The sequence below is a fragment of the Lytechinus variegatus genome, chromosome 4 (genome assembly GCF_018143015.1).
Source record: "Lytechinus variegatus isolate NC3 chromosome 4, Lvar_3.0, whole genome shotgun sequence".
Lineage (NCBI taxonomy): Eukaryota > Metazoa > Echinodermata > Echinoidea > Temnopleuroida > Toxopneustidae > Lytechinus > Lytechinus variegatus.
Genome location: NC_054743.1, coordinates 61302962 through 61322018, shown reverse-complemented (window position 1 = coordinate 61322018; position 19057 = coordinate 61302962). Strand labels below are relative to the sequence as shown.

The following is a 19057-nucleotide window of genomic DNA, read 5'->3' as shown; positions in this document are numbered from 1 at the left end:
CTCCCACATTTATCGATTAGTTATTTGGTCTTCTTGGACAAATGAAATTCCTCAATCGTTATCAAGTTGATTCCACGATGTTTCTAGAATAGTAATTTCGTGAGTTAAATTCAGCGTCTTTCATTTCAAATCCGGTTTCCTGTTTATTCAATGATATTTAATTTGCGAGAGCGAAGGTCATAGTAATAAATCCTCAATATGATTAATATAAATATTTGTTTTTCTTTGACATGTTCACTAATGAGTTCAGTTATCTGCTGTAGATTTCTTGAGTGAATTAGTAATGCCGATGAAATATTGGCCAATATGAATATATAAATAGAGTTTATATACTACATGTAGGTGCATTCATACACCTTTATAATGATAATTTCTGAAATAGCGAATTTCATAGAAATTAGATCGTGAAATGGGCTTTCTACTCATGAAAATTTATTTGAGAATATTTCCACATTTTAGAATTAATTCAGCCCTATATCAGAGGGACATTTTTAATTTAATTCAATTTATTCATTATCTTTTTTTGGGGGGACGCACTGTATTTATGTATAAAATATAAGTGAATCGATTTACCCATTTATTTAACATCTTCTTTGACGACATCATAATCCATTATCGTATTCGTTATCATTATCATCATCAATCACCACCATAAACCATCAATTTATCATCAACAACATCCTCCTCCTCATCACCAATTATCACCATCACCGCAATCACCATTATCACTATATCTTAAACTGTTCTTTTCAAATGTTCACTCTTTATTTACGTCAAAAAACTTCCCCCTTATCCCAGACTATGTTTACATCAGCATCCCAGCGCCTCTACGATGCCAGTAAGCAGCACGTCTACTGGGAACACATCAAGATTCTAGTTCCAAACACCTGGTCCATCCAGTCCCAGTACCAGTCCGCGAGAACCGAGACCCTAAGGTCTGCCAACATCATCGTCCACGAGTTTGAGGATGACGAGCCATTGGTGGACAACCTAGCAGGTTGCGGGAAGGAAGGGAGTCTGATGCATATGACACCCAAGTACATCATTGATGAAGAATATAGAGAAGACAAGTTTGGCAACACAGGTAGGGAAAACAGAAAAAAGTGCTTTCAACGTCAAAAGCAGTATCATATAGAGTGCCAAAAGCGTGACGTCATTTTTTGGGGTATTTTACCAATTTTGTACCATTTTTCGCTTGAGCATGATTGGCCTGGTTCTGAGTGTTAGGACCCGGGCAAATAATACATTGACTCATTGGGGCTGAATTTGTATTCATGAGGTCATTGTGCAAGGCCCTAAAAGATCAATTCCCACCAATATTTGGTATTGTGTCTTTGTTTTCACGCACTGTATAACCAATTACCTAGGAAACATTTTACTTCTAGGTTAATTAGTCATAGAGGCTGACCTTATAGACGACTGATATTACTCTCGGGCCTTTTTATCAAAGTGGAAACAGTGGCAGAGTAGGGATTAGAACTCACATAAATTGGAGGGGGTAACTGAAGTGACTGCCCTGGTAAATGTAAAGTTATTGATAATATCATATCTAATTTAAAGGTGCTCCCATATTTTGATTTTTTAAAAAAAATTATTGAATGCGCTATAGGTCTAACCATATTTAGAAAAAAATTATATTGTAAAGTCAACATCTTTTATTTCGGGTTACACTTGTGGCAACAGATCGCGTCCTCGTCCGTACTTGGGGATACTACCGGTGGGGGTTGTTCAAGGAACACTATGACGGCAAAGGGGGTGCTCTTGCCTACGATTCGCCATACGGTGCCACAGAAGGAACCCGTTGCTCGCTCAAGATCAAGGGAAACCTCGAGATGCCAGAGGGAAGTCCTTGTCAGAGAAGCCCTAACAATGCTAACTCTGGTTATCATCCCGACTGCCGCTTCGTTCCCGAGACTCAAGGACAGACAGCTACAGCATCGTTGTTGTTTGCACCGAGAGGTGCTCACATACATTCGGTAAGTTTTGTCTTATGAAGCATTGAATCGAAAAACAATCCGAAGTCGGAAATTCTTTATTTTTCATTTCGTTGTCCAACTGTGGAAGTTTCAATTAGAAAAACGTCAAAGATAAAAAGATTTTAACTTCCTTTTCATAAAAGTTATGTCAGTTATGTTACTGGTGAAGGATGAGTATAAAAGAATAAAAATCGATCTTTACTGTCATTGAAAAATAAAGAAGGAAGCGGTTGATCAACTTCTCAACGTACGGAAGGATATATTTTTAGCTTCGGTTGCGTTCTCCTCAGAATGCCATCTTACTTAAAAAAAATAATCACTTGAATAGCATCTTGTATGTATTAACCAAATGAAATTGCTTTCAAATAAATTACATGACATGTTTCTTGCCCGAAGGGTTGGGCACCATTCATACCATTATTCCCTTTTTCCATCCCGTTGTTTCCCCCTTATCGAGGTCGAAGATTTCTGTGAGGAGGATTCTCACCCAGATAGCGTACACAATCCGCTAGCTGATAACATCATGAATATCAATTGTGGGGGCGACAGTGCATGGAAAGTCATGCTAGACAGAACAACGGACTTCCGGGATGGTGTATCATTAATATCTAACACCACACCCAGGTTTGAAGTCCTTCAGGTCTCTTCGGTGCGAAGTGTCGTCCTTGTGCTTGACATCAGTGGTAGTATGGCAGTAAGTTGCTCTTCTGTGTCTCTCCCTTTGATTTTCTTCCCCTCAAGCGTTTGATATCATTAAACCTACTTTTCTGTACCACAAAGATAATGAACTAATGATGTTACTGCCATCATCTTTTCAGGTAATACTACGCTTCAAGTTGCCATTGTTTTCACCCTCAATTCCTCAAAGTGATCTTATCATGCCAGTAGCTGTCTATCTGTATGTGTCTGTAGCTCTACATTCTGAACTCATGTTTAATTCAAACTGATTTAAATTTGTGGTTTAACTATTGAAAGCCATATGTGACATCGAATTTTGCAATTAATCTATTATCAAATTTGGCATTGCATGAGAAGGATCAAAGTAAACACAAGAAGCATTATGGTGTAAACAAATTCTTGACACACATAGCTTCCCATAATTTTAGCCCAGACCTAGAGCATTGCATGAGTGAAACTGGACTTCAGAATACGAGCCTGTATTTTTTTAAAACTAAAAACAACTTTATTTTCTGCATCCGCTGTCCCGTCCATTTACAATAAACACTTTGTTACACTCTTCTCCAATCTCATTTTTGGTTTAGGGGAATCGATTTGCTCGAATGATTCAATCATCTATTCATTACATTATGAATATAATTCCGGAAAACAGCAAACTCGGAATCGTTACTTTCTCAACTGACGCGGCAGTAAGAGCCTCTCTCACGGATATCACCGATCCGTCTTCGCGAGAAGGACTCGTCAACGACTTACCTTCAGGAACAACTGGTACCACCTGCATTGGATGCGGGATATTAAAAGGCATTGAGGTACGGTCCTTATTATTCACCTATTACTATGAAACGAGCAGTGGCGTTTTTCCGGTCCGAGCAGGGGGGGGGGGGGTGATAGCAATATATATTGAGCTGAAATTCAAAATTCTTTGGGCACCCGGTACCCCCACATCGAAGGATATGAGTGTATAAAGCCCGACTCACACTTTGCGATTCGTTGCGATCCCCTGAATCTCAAAGCAATTGTGATAACATTTGATATGGACATTCAAACTGATAAAATCTTACGGATTAGAGTTTTATAGAATAGTAGTCGGAGTACTGAAATCGAAATTAAGTCGAGCCTCCCTGAATGAATAAAAACAAATTCAATTCCAAATCGTAATGACGTCATCATCGGCAGCGACTTAAAGCCGATTTGGATGCAGGATTTTACAAGGCATTGGGGTACAGTCCTTATTATTCACCTATTACTTTGAAAATCCAGTCCGAGCGGGGGGGGGGGGGGGCTGATTGCAATATATTCAACTGAAGATTCAAAATTTTTGAGACATCCCCACATCAAGGGATATGTGTACTGGTTTATATCACGGTGAACACAATCTGTTACTTTTGGTGATGCCAGTTAAAGGGCAAATTTTGTACTTGAAATATTTATTAGATTGTGTTTTTTAATGCGCTTTTATAAATCTCCTACAACAATAGATAAAATTTAAAAAAATAAATTATGTGGGACATGTATTGCTGTCCTGACATCCGGCCTGACATGCCTCATAAGTGTTGACGGCATTGATGATCTATGTCATCGGTATTCATCGTAACTCATCGTATTCATACAAAAAATAAAATCATGCCAGTGTATTTAAATGATGATTTTATTGGTTTATGATCAAAGTTATAACCATGTTTAAAAATCATTGGATTCATACATGGACGAATCATAACCATACTCTCATGATGCAGTGGATATGACATTTGCAGTAAAGCCGAACGTATAGGGATTCGTCATTGCAGAAATTTGGCACTTTTTAATGCAATATTGGACCCATTTAGTATTTACACATTTAAAGATGAATCCACTCATTAAGAATAAACTAATAATTTGATGATTAAAAAAAATTGTTTTTGTCTTTAAAATTGGAAGGGGACGGGGGTAATTATGCTGCATATACTGTAGAGCGCTTAGAGACTTCTCACAAAGTAAGTATTAAGCGCTATATAAGCAAGTATAATAAGTATAATTATTGTACATGCCATCCCCACTCTCCGAAAAGTGCGTGTTTATGTGTGAGGGTGTAGGTGTGCGTCTGTGGGTGTGTGGGTGTGCGTGTGAGGGGGGATATCCCCTCACCCCCAGGATCTACGCAAATGGAAAAGTGCTACCTACAATTTAGATTGAAAACATCATTACCTAGTGATATTAGACAACTAGTCAGTGGTTTTTTTGTATAACACCTTTCAGATTTATGCTTATAAAAGTTATCAAGAGATCATTGTGATGGGAATACAGGAAGGTGGCAATTCGTTGTTTAATCAGTTTTTGTGAAAGTATCTTGCAGTTTGTGTTTGAGGGCTATTTTTTCGATGTCCTTTTTGCACGTTATCATTGCATAATCGTTAATACTCGAATTCTAATTTCTTTTGCCAGGTACTTGGATCTTTTGCAGAGGGTGGATACCTCTTACTCCTCAGTGACGGTGGTGAGAATGTATATCCGTACATCGAAGACACGTACGATGACATTGAAGAAGCAGGTGTCATCATTGACACCATCACCATAAGCAACGCAGCCGATCCGAAAATGGAGGATCTGTCCACAAGGACATCAGGCTTATCAAGCTTCTGCTCGGATACTGGAACTGGAACGTGTCTGCAGCAAGCATTCCAGAGAACAATTACAGAGAGGCCCGATATTGGCACGGAAACAGTCCCAACACAGGTTCGTTAATATGTTAACTAGTTACCATTGGTTGTGATTTTCATGTACTGAAGTACATAAGATAAACATAATCTGATTAATTATATTTATATTCTATTCGCTTTCTCCCTCGTAACACTTTTTGTTAAGTCTTACCCCGAGGTGTAGTCCTATAGGTAAAATACTCTTTATTATGGATTATTGGTCGCAAGAAATTCCAGATAATAGGGTGAAGACACCTTACAATAAATACAATTGGAGAAATTCAGAAAATGATTTTCCACTCGATTTCTTTATCCCACAAACATTGGTGATGAACTTATTCCTTGATATTCTGATTTCCTAACATAAAAATAAGCGGTCTTCGACAGAAAGTATTACGACTTTCTGGTAGAGTGAAGAGATCGATCTGTTTCATTTTTGTTCGAACTTAGCAGGGATTTTGTTATAAATTGAAAAAAAAGAAACTGAATAGTCTGTCTTCTTTCACTTTCTCTATGAAATTCTCTGCGCCACCTTTTCTTTCAGCCTTTAGAAAGGCATTCTTCTCAGAAATCTTTAAAACACTAACAACATCGTACGTCTATAATTATTGTCATTCTAAACTCATATGATGGCGAAAAAAAAATCATCCTTTCTATCCAAAATTAACCCAGATATACGTTGACGATCTCCTCATCAAGCCCATTCCCGGTATCTACAGTATACCCGTGGTCATCGACGAGGGCCTCGGCAACGATACGGTCGTCACAGTGGCATGGACGCAGGGTGGTAATCTGTTACATGTCATACTCACTGGCCCAAACGGTACTACGATCGGCAGTAATTATCCTGGTTATCATCACGATAACGCCAATGATCTCATCTCCATAAACATTCCTTTTACCCAGGTAACGTTTCTAATAACGACGTATGCAATCGGCCACTGAGTTAATAACCTATCCCCCTCCATTTAAATTGTTTCTTTCTCTAATTTTCCTATGTGCTACAAATACGGGATCTTCAGGCTCGCCCGAAAAAAATATACAAAAACTAGTAAAATCTGTCACTGAGTTGACCCCTCATTCGTTTATTTGTTTGTTTAGCTTTCGTGTCAGATCATCCGAAAATGCATGCCAACTAAATTTTTGGGGTGATGTAGTGTGTTTACATTGTTTTTGCTTCTTAGTTTCTTTTAAGACATTTTGTAGACCAACACTTCATTATTATGATCACCGCGGTTCGATACTCTATTCGATCTTTCCTTTTCTAGCACTTGTGTGAATGTGACTGTGACATATTGTTGGTGTCGAAGTCTTTATATGTTTTTCACACATAAATGACGTTACCCAAATACCGTTCATTATCATGATGAACAACCTTTTCATTTTTAGCATTTTTATTCTTTTACATTCCATTATCAATATTTCTCAATTTTTTCCCTGTTCTTGTTTCTTTAAGGCTGGTTTGTGGAATTTAACCATAAAGTTCATACAAGTTGAGGATCATGCTAGCATTTCTGTAACTTCTAAACCAACGACTCTAGACTATTCACCAATCACAGTAACGGCATTGTTAGGATCACCTGTAAGTGAATATTTCATTTTTTCACATATAAGAAATTATTTAATCGTCTTATGCCAGGTTGACACTTGCACGCACTGTGGTGCCCACATTGCCCCGCATTGATGCGTGCCAGTGCGGGTTACTAATGGCACGACTTGGCTAGATCAGTTAACGCAATGTCCCGACACGTTCACGACATGTTTTGCGCATTGTTTGCGCATAATTCACACATAGTTCGCGCATAGTTTACGCATTGTTCCCGCACTGTCCCGATGTGCTTTCAGCAAATTTTCACGGCACCCTATTGTGTGACGTATCTAGCGCAAATTTAAATATTCAACGTTCTGATGTTGACACCCTTTACGTTCGTTGATTAGGACGACTCACACTGATCACGTGGTCTGCACTCACAAATATGCGCATATGATTCGCGAACTATGCGTGAAGTATGCTTGGCTTATGCGCAAAGTCTGCGCGACCCTGTCGTGAACTAGTAGTGAACTGCGTGCCACTACCCCGGGGGTGTGCCTTCTATTCTTTGCGCCACGAAATTTCTATTTTAATGCCACGCAGTCGCAAGACTAGGTTGCGCATAGTTTACGAACAGTTCACGAATTTGTGATGTGTGCCAAAATTTCCAACATGTTGAAAATTTTGGCACGCATTTCACGCACTGCCACGCACCTATCCGCAAGCTGGCACGCATAGTTCGCGCATTGGCCCGCATGAGTGCGTGCCCATGCGCAAACTATGCGGGAACCACAGTGCGTGCAAGTGTCAACCGAGCTGTAGAAGCTGTTTTTTAGTAGCATTTTAATATGGGTTCATTTTGTTTTACGCATAATTATAGAATGAAATGTTTTTTTTATTTCAAAAAGCTGATTTTTTTCTTATACATTGCATGCCCGATCACACCTGCTCCACTCCATAAAGCCAGGCTGACACTTGCACGAATTTTGTCGTGGCAAGTCATGCCATTTTGGGGCACGAACTGGGAGACTCCCGCACTGTTTACGACTTGTTCACGCATAGTTCACGAAAAGTTCACGACGAGTTCACGAATGCGTGCCCGTCAGTGTCCACATTGACACGAACTGGCACGACGAGTTCACGCATAGTTTACGCACTTCCCGCATTGGCACGACGAGATTGTGCAATTCGGACGGTGTCGTGCTGAACTATTCGTGAACTCGACGTGAGCTGTTCGTGAACTATTTGTGACAGTCGTGGCATGGTGCGCATTGCCACACACTGGCACGCATCCTCCCGCATCGTCCCGACGAGTTCACGAACAGTTTGCGCATAGTTCACGACCCGGTCGCTAAATTTTGTCGTGACCAAAATTTTGAAATTTTTTAAAATTCTCGTCCCGACATGGCACGCAGTCATGACGTGTCACGACGTGTTTACGCACACTTCACGCCAGTTCAAGACTAGTTTGCGCACTGGCACGACTTGAGTCGTGCCAATGCGTGACACAAAATCGTGCAAGTGTCAGGCTGGCTTGAAGCCAGCCTGACACTTGCACGATTTAGGAGCATTCCAACAAGAGTTTTAAATTATAGACAAATATATTTTGATATTGGAATTGATCGATACTCAATTAATCAAACAAATGCACGTAAAGCAAGGTTGAACGTGGGAGGGGAGAAAAATGGATCATTATAAATTTGATTTAAAATATTGTTCTCAGGGCGTTATATTAAAAACTTACCGCGCTCGCTGGATGTACATGCGCCTGCGCGTAAAATCTTTCATGAACATATTACGATAATTAAGTGCAGCTTTATAAAACATTCACAACTACTACAGATGAATAAATACAGTCTAGTCGGCTTCCACGTCAATACGTAATTCAAAGTTTCGATTTCGACGAAATGTCTCGATCTTGTCATTGCCTTAAAACACGCTCTTTAAAATCAATGTATTAACGACAATGACCTATTTCTGTAACATTCATAATTGAAGTGTCCTCCATGTATTTCACCTATAGGACATGGCTATCATTCATCCTATTTATCTACGTCATAACTCGTGAATTTTCAAGGGTTTCAAAATAAATTTTGCCCTCGCATTTTTCTCTTGATCTGTTCCGTTTATATGTTTCAGGAGGTAAATTTCACCCAGAATCCGGCCTTAGCTATATATGCATTGGTACAAAAGGACTATCTACCCGTTCTAAATGCTGACGTCACGGCTATTATTTCGGACTCGTCCTCAACGACCACAATGGAGCTACTTGATAACGGAGCAGGTGAGTAGATCGTGAGAATTGGATTTTATTTCAGGGCGCCGTGTGTGACGAAACAACTGACATTTGGGAATGTCTGCAAGTGATGATCCGATGACATTAACAAGGTCCTTCAAATCTTGGGTATTTGAAAGCAGGGGCTACTTAATTTTTTGCCCAATTGTATTTCGTAGTCAGTATAGAGTTACCAACATATCGTTCTTCTCTCTTCTCTTTTACATTTTTGGTTTCTTTTTTGTCGTTATTTTGTCTTTTCCCCACTAATTGAAATACCATGGGGGCAGTTACCCCTCTGCCCCCACCGTAGAGCCGCACGTGGTCATTCCTCACATTTCTTCGATGATACAGAAACAATATTTATATTTGTGTTTTATTCACTCTGTATTCATTAGGATCTGACTTATCCAAGGATGACGGTACATATTCAGGATATTTTCTAGACTTCACCTCTAATGGCAGATACAACGTCAAGATCGATGCCCTTGGATATAGTACCATGGTGGAATCTCCAGATATTTTAAGAGGTTAGTAAAATCCAGTGTATTCTTTTCGAATGCAATTTGTGTTCCAGACTACGTTGCATGAACGTCACAAGTAACTTTGCCATCCAATTGTAACATATTACTCAACGGCCAATCAAAATCAAGAATTTCATCGAAGATGCCTAGGATGGCAGAGATACCTCAATAGTAAACAGTTTCCTATTCGCGATATCCGAATGGTTCAAGGCAGAGAAAATGTATTTTCAAACGCACAAATGCCCTTCAAAGAATAACGGAAGGTCTTCGAAAACTGAAAAAATTGTAAGCAACTGGACACCTTTGAACATACTAAGGAATTTTTGCATAGCGATCGATACAGAGCGTTTTCAAGAACATAGAAAATGTTTTGTCAACCACTCTTCATGACAAAGAGCAACCCAATGTCTTTGTTGTTATTGATGAATGAAATCAGCAGTTTTGTCCTTGACTCTGGACAAACTACACATTTGAATTTTTCGTCAGCTCCGAAACTTAAGACGAAACATTTGTTTTGGTACACAAATTTTGGCCAAGACCCCCCTCCCCCTACTGTCCTGTGCGTCATTTTGATGGGCATTTACATTTACTGTATTCTTGAACCCTTCATACGTCGCGGCGCGGAAATTCTTAGTCTGCAACGTGGACCAGGGGAGCGTTTCATGAAAGGACTTGTCAGACGTTTTATCCGACAAGTCCTGTTTTATCCGACAGTTACTATAGTAACAGTGCTTCTCAACCAATCAGAATCCAGGAAAGTTGTCAGATCTGACAACTTGTCGGACGAAAATATTGATGAAATGCCCCCCTGGTCCCGGTTAAAATATGAGTATAAACAAGGGATTCGTATTTCATTGGGAAAATGATGGAAATTAATTCTGTTCGTCGATTCATTTGATTTGCAGTGTGAAAGCGAAGTGGTGTAGCGATTCTGGCTCTTGCCTTGTAATCAGAGGGTAATATGTTTGAATCCCACCACGGCCTACATGCCTAGCTCCTTTGGCAAGGCGTCAATCCACAGTTTGCCACTCTCACCCTGGCGCTAATTGGGTACCGGTTGGAAACAACCATCATTGTGGTTGGTTTAGCAACTGTGTGCGCCTAACAGGCTGCTAAAATGCTATGAATCCAGTGACCGGCTAATAATGATTGTCAAGCGCTTTGAGCGATCGTAGATTGTTAAAGCGTTCTATAAAAGCCAATTTTTATCGTCATATTCCTTTAAACGATGGACGGTATACACATTCGTCACATAATAATGTGTTGCATAAAGGAAAACAGTGATATATTTGCTTCCATTCAGTTAAAAGGGACGCCCAGTTCGAAGGATTGGAGGAAGCAACTGCTCCTTCCTTCATGCGTACAGCCTCGGGAGGAGTCTTCAAAGTCGAAGGCTACTCACCAAACGCTACGGACATCCTGCCACCTTCTCGTATCCAGGACCTGGTGTATACCTCATTTTCATACGATAACAGCACAGTGACACTCAGCTGGACTGCTGTAGGAGATGACCTAGACCAAGGAACGGGTAAACAATCTGTCATGTATTTTAAAGGGTGTACATCTGCAGTACATTAAAATGCCCGTATGTGATTGATGTGGAACGTTTCCATGAGAATCGCCGAATCAACTGTAAACATTTTTCCAATTGATTAGATAGAAATTTGGTCTGTCCTAGTGAAATATGACGTTACACTCTTCTATCACAAATGACACCCCCCCCCTTTTTTTTTTTACTCATGTTAATTAAATGCAGCTAATTAGGATTTCAGCTCTCGGATATCCCTGATATTCAACTGAGAAAAAAATGTGACGCTGTATGATTTGCTTTAATCATCGAATCATTCTGTTGTCACCCTAACACATGAGTTGTGGCATTTCAACCTTCTGGAAACTTTTCTTGTCGTTTCCTTATCATGTCCCATTCTGAAAAAAATATCCCGCTACTTTTTAAAAAATATTTTCTGTTGCCTTTAAATAGGCTTCTTGAAAACGAATCTGTCAATTAGGCCCGTAGCGCATTCACGGTTAAGGCATAACTCTGCTCACACTAATTTCGAAATAGTTTTCATGAAATAAGCATTTTTTCTAATTCAGAATGTTAACCCCCAATAATCTTGTGCGAAGCGTTGATGCAAACCCTAATAGCCTATTTTTGTCGTTTTTTAATCCATTAAACAGCGTTCAAATACGAATTCCGCTATTCAACGAACTTCTCCTCTGTCAGAACGAACTTCAGCAACTGCGTTGAGATCACACAGGATGAGATCGTCTACGGGAACCTATCTAACATCAACCCATCAGGGGTTACTGAAACCATCACCGTTACCCTTCCTGAAAGAGGACAAGATATTGTCTACTACTTCGCAATTAGGGCTGGGGACGAGACCGGGAATGTAGGGGAGTTGTCCAACATAGCCTCCTTGTCGATCCGGTATATACCGGTTACCAAGGATCCAACCAAACCGGAAAACCTCGGTATCATCATTGGGGTATGCTGTGGAGTCGGTGCTTTGATCATCCTAGGAGCTATATTGCTTTACATTCATCACCGGAAGTCAAGCAAGGTACAGGTTGGACCAGAGAAACCAGAAGAAGGGCTACCAACTACAACTGTAGAGCACGACGATCCAAGCATTGATAATCCTATTTATTCTACAAAGTAATTTGCGATTAGTACCATAGAAAGAATTGGTTATCGAAAGAATTGGTTATCGAAAAATAACTTTAGTGAACACCGTTTTGGAGCATTTAGTGTTCATATCTCCCTTAGTGGCTAATGCAGTGTTACGGCATATGCTCCTGTGACATGAATAGTTCCGGTTGTAAAATCTCAATTAAAAAGGTTTTGCTTTAAAAGGAATTTAAAGATAAGGATAAGGGTTTACTGTATTTAGTTTTGGAGGTTTAGTTTCGGCTTAATTACCGTTCAGATTTTCCATTGGAGCAATTGTCGCAAGAGCAAATGTCGTAGAACTGATCCAGCGGCGGTTCCATGATATTTGCTCCGGCGCCAGTTGCTCCGCCCTAAATTCCAAAAACTAATCGAATGACCAACTTCAACCATGGGTTTTTTTTCACTATACTCTACCCTAAACCTAGCATTAAATCATATTTAAACACTTACCCTAAAACTACATCGAAGACGACATGAAGCCCGGAGCAATTGTCAAAGGGGAAAATAACTTGTGACCCAGAGGCCCCGTGTCCCACTCTTTTGGAGATCCGTAACAAAATATTTAAAGTGAAAATGTTACGCAAGCGGAGACTTATTCCGTTTTCTTTTAGGAGACCCGCCTCTGATCTCCCTGACAGGAAAGTCTAGAAATAGTTAAGTGTTTTTAGTTCAAAAGGGAATCTGAGAACATATATACTCAAATGATGTGCATCGGGAATTACGCGGAAGATTCCTATTAAATTGTGCTTCTTGGTAGTATGTAATATAATCCTTCACAATGTGTTATTTTTTTTTTCATTTTACTCTTGAATAATCAGAAGGATGTTGTCATTCACTTTTAACCCGAAATCTCTATTCAGATGATATTTATTTGCAACGTTAATAAGGTATAGGGAATGCAGGAAACGTGGAGAATAATTGTAAAATGTCAATATCTATTGATGTTCTCAGAACTTGACAGTATGTTGACTCATTTCTTGAAAAGAGAGGGTACTTTTCAAATTGATTTGGAAGCGTGTGTGTGTGGGGGGGATGTAAGTGTGTTTGTGTGTATTATGAAGTATAATGAATCGCTTATGAATATACGATCTTTTCTTTCTCTTCTTAATTTAAATATATGAATATACATTCCTTACATGTTTTTAAACATTTCTATGCAATTTATTTAGACAGAAGAAAAGAAATACATATTGAAACTTTTTTTTTATTTATGACCACAATATATTCTTGCTTTCATGGAGGCTTTGGGAATCATATCATTCATAAGATTGCTTATTCAGTTATTTTTAGTCACAGTCGTGACAGCGAAAGCGACTTCAGGGCCCCGTCTTCCAGAAGAGTTACGACATATTTCAAACAAACATGCAGTTCAGATGTTGGCGTTGCCGGCTTTCCATAGTTGTGGTTGATCGGATCGATCATTGTCGATCGCAAGTGATGTAAGGCAAGGACCACTCTTCCTTCTTTTCATTATTTTCAAAATCTTCATTCAAATTATATTTCTCTTTCATGAGGGAATAAACAATATACAGTGTACTGGCTGGGTTAGATTTAGATTACTGCCCAAGGGAATGCATACTGATCGGAGAAAGCCATAATTCCCTGATAATTGAGTACATGACCTATGGGAAAGTAGTCTTTGCCCCTTGACATAATACTTACCAAGTTGCCAATTTGAAATCTACATATAGTCTTAGTGAAAACTGCTATAAATTTCTTATTGCTTGTCCGATATCTTACAAACTTCACCATTCTGTTTCATTGATTTCTCTCCTTTCCAACATCATTTGAATGATGATTCCAGTTTGAAATAAGGCTATTGACGAATATTCAGCACGTGTGAGACAAACATGAATATGATTAGAATCACGAACGCTAATCACAGTCACGATTACAATAGCAATCATCATTACAATGATGATTCAAGATATCACGTGTGAAAACGCCCTGGGTCTCCGGCTAGGCCCGTTTATATATCGGGTAAATGGCCTTTTGACATGTGAATCTTAAATTATCATTACAATGATGATTTCTATTGTTATCGTGACTGTGATTGGCGTTCGTGATTCTAATAATGTTCTAGTTTGGTTTCACACGTGCTAAATATTCGTCATTAGCCTTATTTTTTAACTGGAATCATTCAGATTACGATTTTTTCCGTGTGGAAGGGCGGTTTCTCTAGCATTCCAGAATATTAGGACCTTTTCACACGTGAATCTTGAATCATCCCTGTAATGATTGCTATTGTTATCGTGACTGTGATTAGCGTTCGTGATTCTCATCATGCTCTAGTTTAGTTTCACACGTGCTAAATATTCGTATTTAGCAATATTTTCACTGGAATCATTCAAATTACGATTTTTTACGGTGTAAAAGGGTTCTTATTTCCCTTTACAGAAGGAAAATATTAGTTTTTATAGAATTTATGAATACTGTTTATAGGGTAAACGATTCATACGTTTAAAAAAGATGACATCTATATCACTGTGTATAAGAACAAATGGAGGATTGGTCACTTCATCTTCATTTGAAAAGACAGTGGCCCGTATTCTGAAGTCGGGTTCAAATTAAATTCAGGTTTAAAGTTGTGGTTTAAGTATGGATAGCCAATTGTGACATAAATCACTAACAGTAGAGATGTATTATTTCCGCTCATTTGGCTCTCAAATCATTCATAATTCATAAATAGATGATTGCCTTCAACGTCGATGAATCAGGGAAGAGCTCAGTAAACGTAAGAAACATATATAGAGATCTGATCTACAACGTAATAAAACTTTTGACACTTTTTTGGCTTCCCATAATTTTAGCACAGAGTTAGACCATGGTCTAAGTTAAACCTGACTTCAGCATTTCAGAATACGGGCCAGTAAACTATGTTATTATGTGACGTATACCTCAATACAATTATAGATTTATCTTGTGCTTTCAAATATCATATAGCTTATTGTCAGATTTTTTCAACTTTCTCATGACAATGACAATTTTCCATTTGAGTTGGATAACATGTTGGATGGTAAACGCGGGCACATCGTATTTAGCCAAATGCTGATTAATTAAGTAAATATTTGTATTAATTGTTGGGTAATTGGTGTATTACAATATTTGTAGATAAGTTTTGATTAAACATGCATGTACACGGATGTGTACAGTTATATTTTTAAACATACAAGGACAATGGCTTAGAAAACATGACTTATTGCAGACCATGATATTTATTTAATTCCGATTACTTTGTTAACATGATTAATACCAAATTCTTAAATGAGCAATTTTACAAAAACTTTTGTTACATTAAATGGAATTGAATTTCTTAACATGTTTGTCTAATAGTAACATGAAATATTATGTATGGATGCATGATATACATACTTCAGCATGTTTTTGTATGATTACTTGCACGAATAATGAAAAAGAAACAATATACAGTTTGAATTATGTATTATTATAGTTATTATAAAATAATTATATCAAAACTGCACTCCAACCCATACCTACGGTGATTTTTTTTATGAAGTTATTACATTGAACAAAGTGTTTTCCGAATTGAGTGTAAGAACTATAAACTTCGTTTTAATAATGAAAATAAAAAATAAACTGGAACCATTTGTCGTTTCGCTTTGGTAGTCTAAACACGGAAGTCTCTTTTGCATACAAAAGCTGACACTGCAAGTTTATGCATAAAAAAAACACATAATACTCTTTGGCTGGTGAAAAGGAGCCCAAAATCTGTTCTAAGTGCAATATGTAACTAGTCTCAAGTTTTTTTTTTCTGCCGAAAATATACAATTTAGGATGCTTTTTGTACGCCAGGAAGGAGCGCGCGCTGAATCATTTGGCTCATTGACTTGAACAAGGTTACTTTTAAAGAATAAATCACTCAACAGATAATACATGGCCACATTGAATACGGGCCATGTTTCATAACGACGATTAAATTATGATAAATTTTCTCTTTAACCATAACGTTTCTTGAAATACAGGGGCCGCGGAAGGAGCGGGGGGGGGGGATTCAGCCCCCACACTTTTTTTTCCAAAACCATGTACGTAAAAGTTACCAAACGATTTTGATTTTTTTGCATGGTCAGCCCCCCCCCCTTGTAAACTGTTCCGCGGCCCCTGAAATGTATATCTCTCTCTTAAAAAGTACTTTAGAGCTGAGAGAGAAAGTGTGTGTGTTTGAGAGAGAGCTAGGGAGGGGGCGTTGGGGATAGTTAAGGTCTTTTGGCCATTTTGATCCCAGAGTTGATTAACATTTCAAAGGCACATTAAGTGTATACTCAAAGCAAATGTATATATTCCAAAAAAATTAGAAAATGGAATATACTTGCCTTATGTATGCATGTATATATATGTGTTTGTGTGCATGTATGTGTGTGTGTATGTGTATGTATGCATGTATGTATGTATGGATGAATAAAATAATGAATGAATTAATCAATGAATGAGCGAATAGAAAAGGGATACTTTTTAGCGTCAGTGCACATGAGTTTTCGCATATTGACAGTTTGGGAGCTGGAGAGGGTTTGGGTGGGTAAATACTGTAAAACTTATGTAGGACCTACATTTCAATGCATTCTGTTCACAAAATCCCCTTGAACATTTTATTTACTGGCCTTTTAAACAATAATAAGACAATATATCAACTGCGCTGACCTTTTACTTGCATGTCTTGTGCAACTTTTGATACCAAACTTGTAACCCCTGTGTACGCGGTTCCAAAATTACGCAAAATTTCGTAAGTGCATTCAGAACCAAAATTGATCAAAAACGTGTATGTGTATTTAGCAAATATTTATAAATGTGTTATCATTTCTCCTTTTACTTATTAAACTAAATTAACATCTTGTTTATGGTCAGAATAAGGTCCCCAACGATTTCTATCGAAAAAAAACAAAACACAGACATAAATGAGAAATTTCGAAAACAATAAAATGGGCCCCACATAAGAAAATAATTGTGATATTAATTTTTTTTAAATCTTATAATAAGAATGCTGTAGTGTCTGTGAATACAGTCGATCGACGGCTGAGATCATAATGGGGCTGAATCAGCCCCCCCCGTCTTGTATGCGCATAGGGGGCGGAAGCGAGGGGGAAGGGGACTGCCTAACCTTCTAAAATATCTAAATAATACAATATGGTAAAGGGGATATATGATACCAAATGGTTTGTAGACGAACAATTCGGATGTTAATGGTCCCTACTATCTAAAATCTTACCCTATGCTGGAGCAAGTGTTGCAGGGGCAAATGTCGTGTCACCCATTCTACGTTTCTCCCGGATTCGCTACATTACAACAAAGGGAGGGCTGTGGAGCCGGGATATGTGCAAACGCCGGGATATGTGCAAACAACGGTATATGTGCAAAATGTCGCCGGGATTTGTGCAAACAACGGAATTTGTGCAAACGCCACGCCGGGAAATGTGCAAATCTGTCAAAATTTATCAACGGCATCTGTGCAAACGTGACGACGGGATATGTGCAAATGAACCATTTTCACGGGAAATGTGCAAACCTCCGGGATATGTGCAAATCACTGCTTTTATCCATATTACGGCTATTTCTCATGGAATGTTTCATAATATTACTGTTAAAAATGAGAAACATGCCTGCATAAGGGAGAAGCTACAGTGCCATCGGCAATGAAACGCTTTTCAGAGAGGCGGCGGGGGGGGGGGGGGGGGTTACACCCACAAATGTAATAACATTTTACCTACAAATGTAATAATTTCACCCACAAATGTAAAAATGCACTTTACCAACAAATGTAATAATTTTTGATCGCCCACAAATTAATGTAATAATGACTTTACCCACAAATGGGATAAATTTGAAGGGTTTTTTGATGAATCTGTTCTGAACCAACACCCTATATAATAGTAATGCGTTCATATATCGCCGCAAGTCAGGAATTTTTTTTCTCCAGACCCAGTTATACAAAATATTTAAACAATCTTCCAAACAAAGATCGAAAATTAATTCTTCTTAATGTTGAATATTTGTTGTTGTTTTAGCTTATACGACGTGCATCATTCTAACATAGAAGTATAGCGTAGTCTTTCCTCCATACCCAGATATTTTAAATAGCAATTTAGAAAAAAAGACCCCACGATCTTATTAAGGTTAAATAATATGGAAATATAGTGTACTCTTTCCTCCAGACCCAGTTATAAAATCATTGAAAAGCAAAACAGCAACAACAAAAAAAGACCCTGCAATCTCATGAACATTGAATAGCAGGGGGGTCTTCTTTTTTATTTGGCAGCCAGTCAATTTGACTATTTACGCCATCAGTAATACTATATTATTAATGTTTGTTTTCTTAGAAAAAAATGAATATATAGCATGGAAATATGGTGTAGTCTTTGCTCCAGACCCAATTATTTCAAAATAGCAAATCATGAAAAACAATAGAAACAAACAAACGATATTAACAAAGACCCAATCTCACTGATGTCGAATAACTTGGAAAAAATAGCGTAGTCTTTCCTCAAGACCCAGTTATTTCAAAATAACAAATCATAAAATACAAAACAATATATAAATAAAAAGACCCCACAATCTCAATAATGTTGACAAACTTCTTCTTCTTTCCTCGTTTGGCAGCCAGTCAGGATTGACCATTTTTGCCACAGCTTTTGTGGCAAAAATGGAACTATAAACATGGAAATATGGTGTAGTATTCCCTCCACACCCACATATTTCAAAATTACAAATC

The 19057-nt window shown here is 38.3% G+C and overlaps 1 protein-coding gene across 1 annotated transcript; it reads left to right on the top strand.

Annotated features, from left to right (window-relative positions):
* Window positions 1-842: 842 nt before the first annotated feature.
* Window positions 843-12348, top strand: LOC121412782 (calcium-activated chloride channel regulator 1-like). Its single transcript, XM_041605550.1, has 11 exons — window positions 843-1084; window positions 1684-1976; window positions 2434-2670; window positions 3239-3463; window positions 5076-5366; window positions 6002-6235; window positions 6786-6911; window positions 9000-9144; window positions 9534-9665; window positions 10963-11187; window positions 11841-12348. The coding sequence occupies exons 1-11, from the start codon at window positions 1021-1023 to the stop codon at window positions 12323-12325; spliced, it is 2457 nt and encodes an 818-aa protein (XP_041461484.1). The 5' UTR covers window positions 843-1020; the 3' UTR covers window positions 12326-12348.
* Window positions 12349-19057: the final 6709 nt, after the last annotated feature.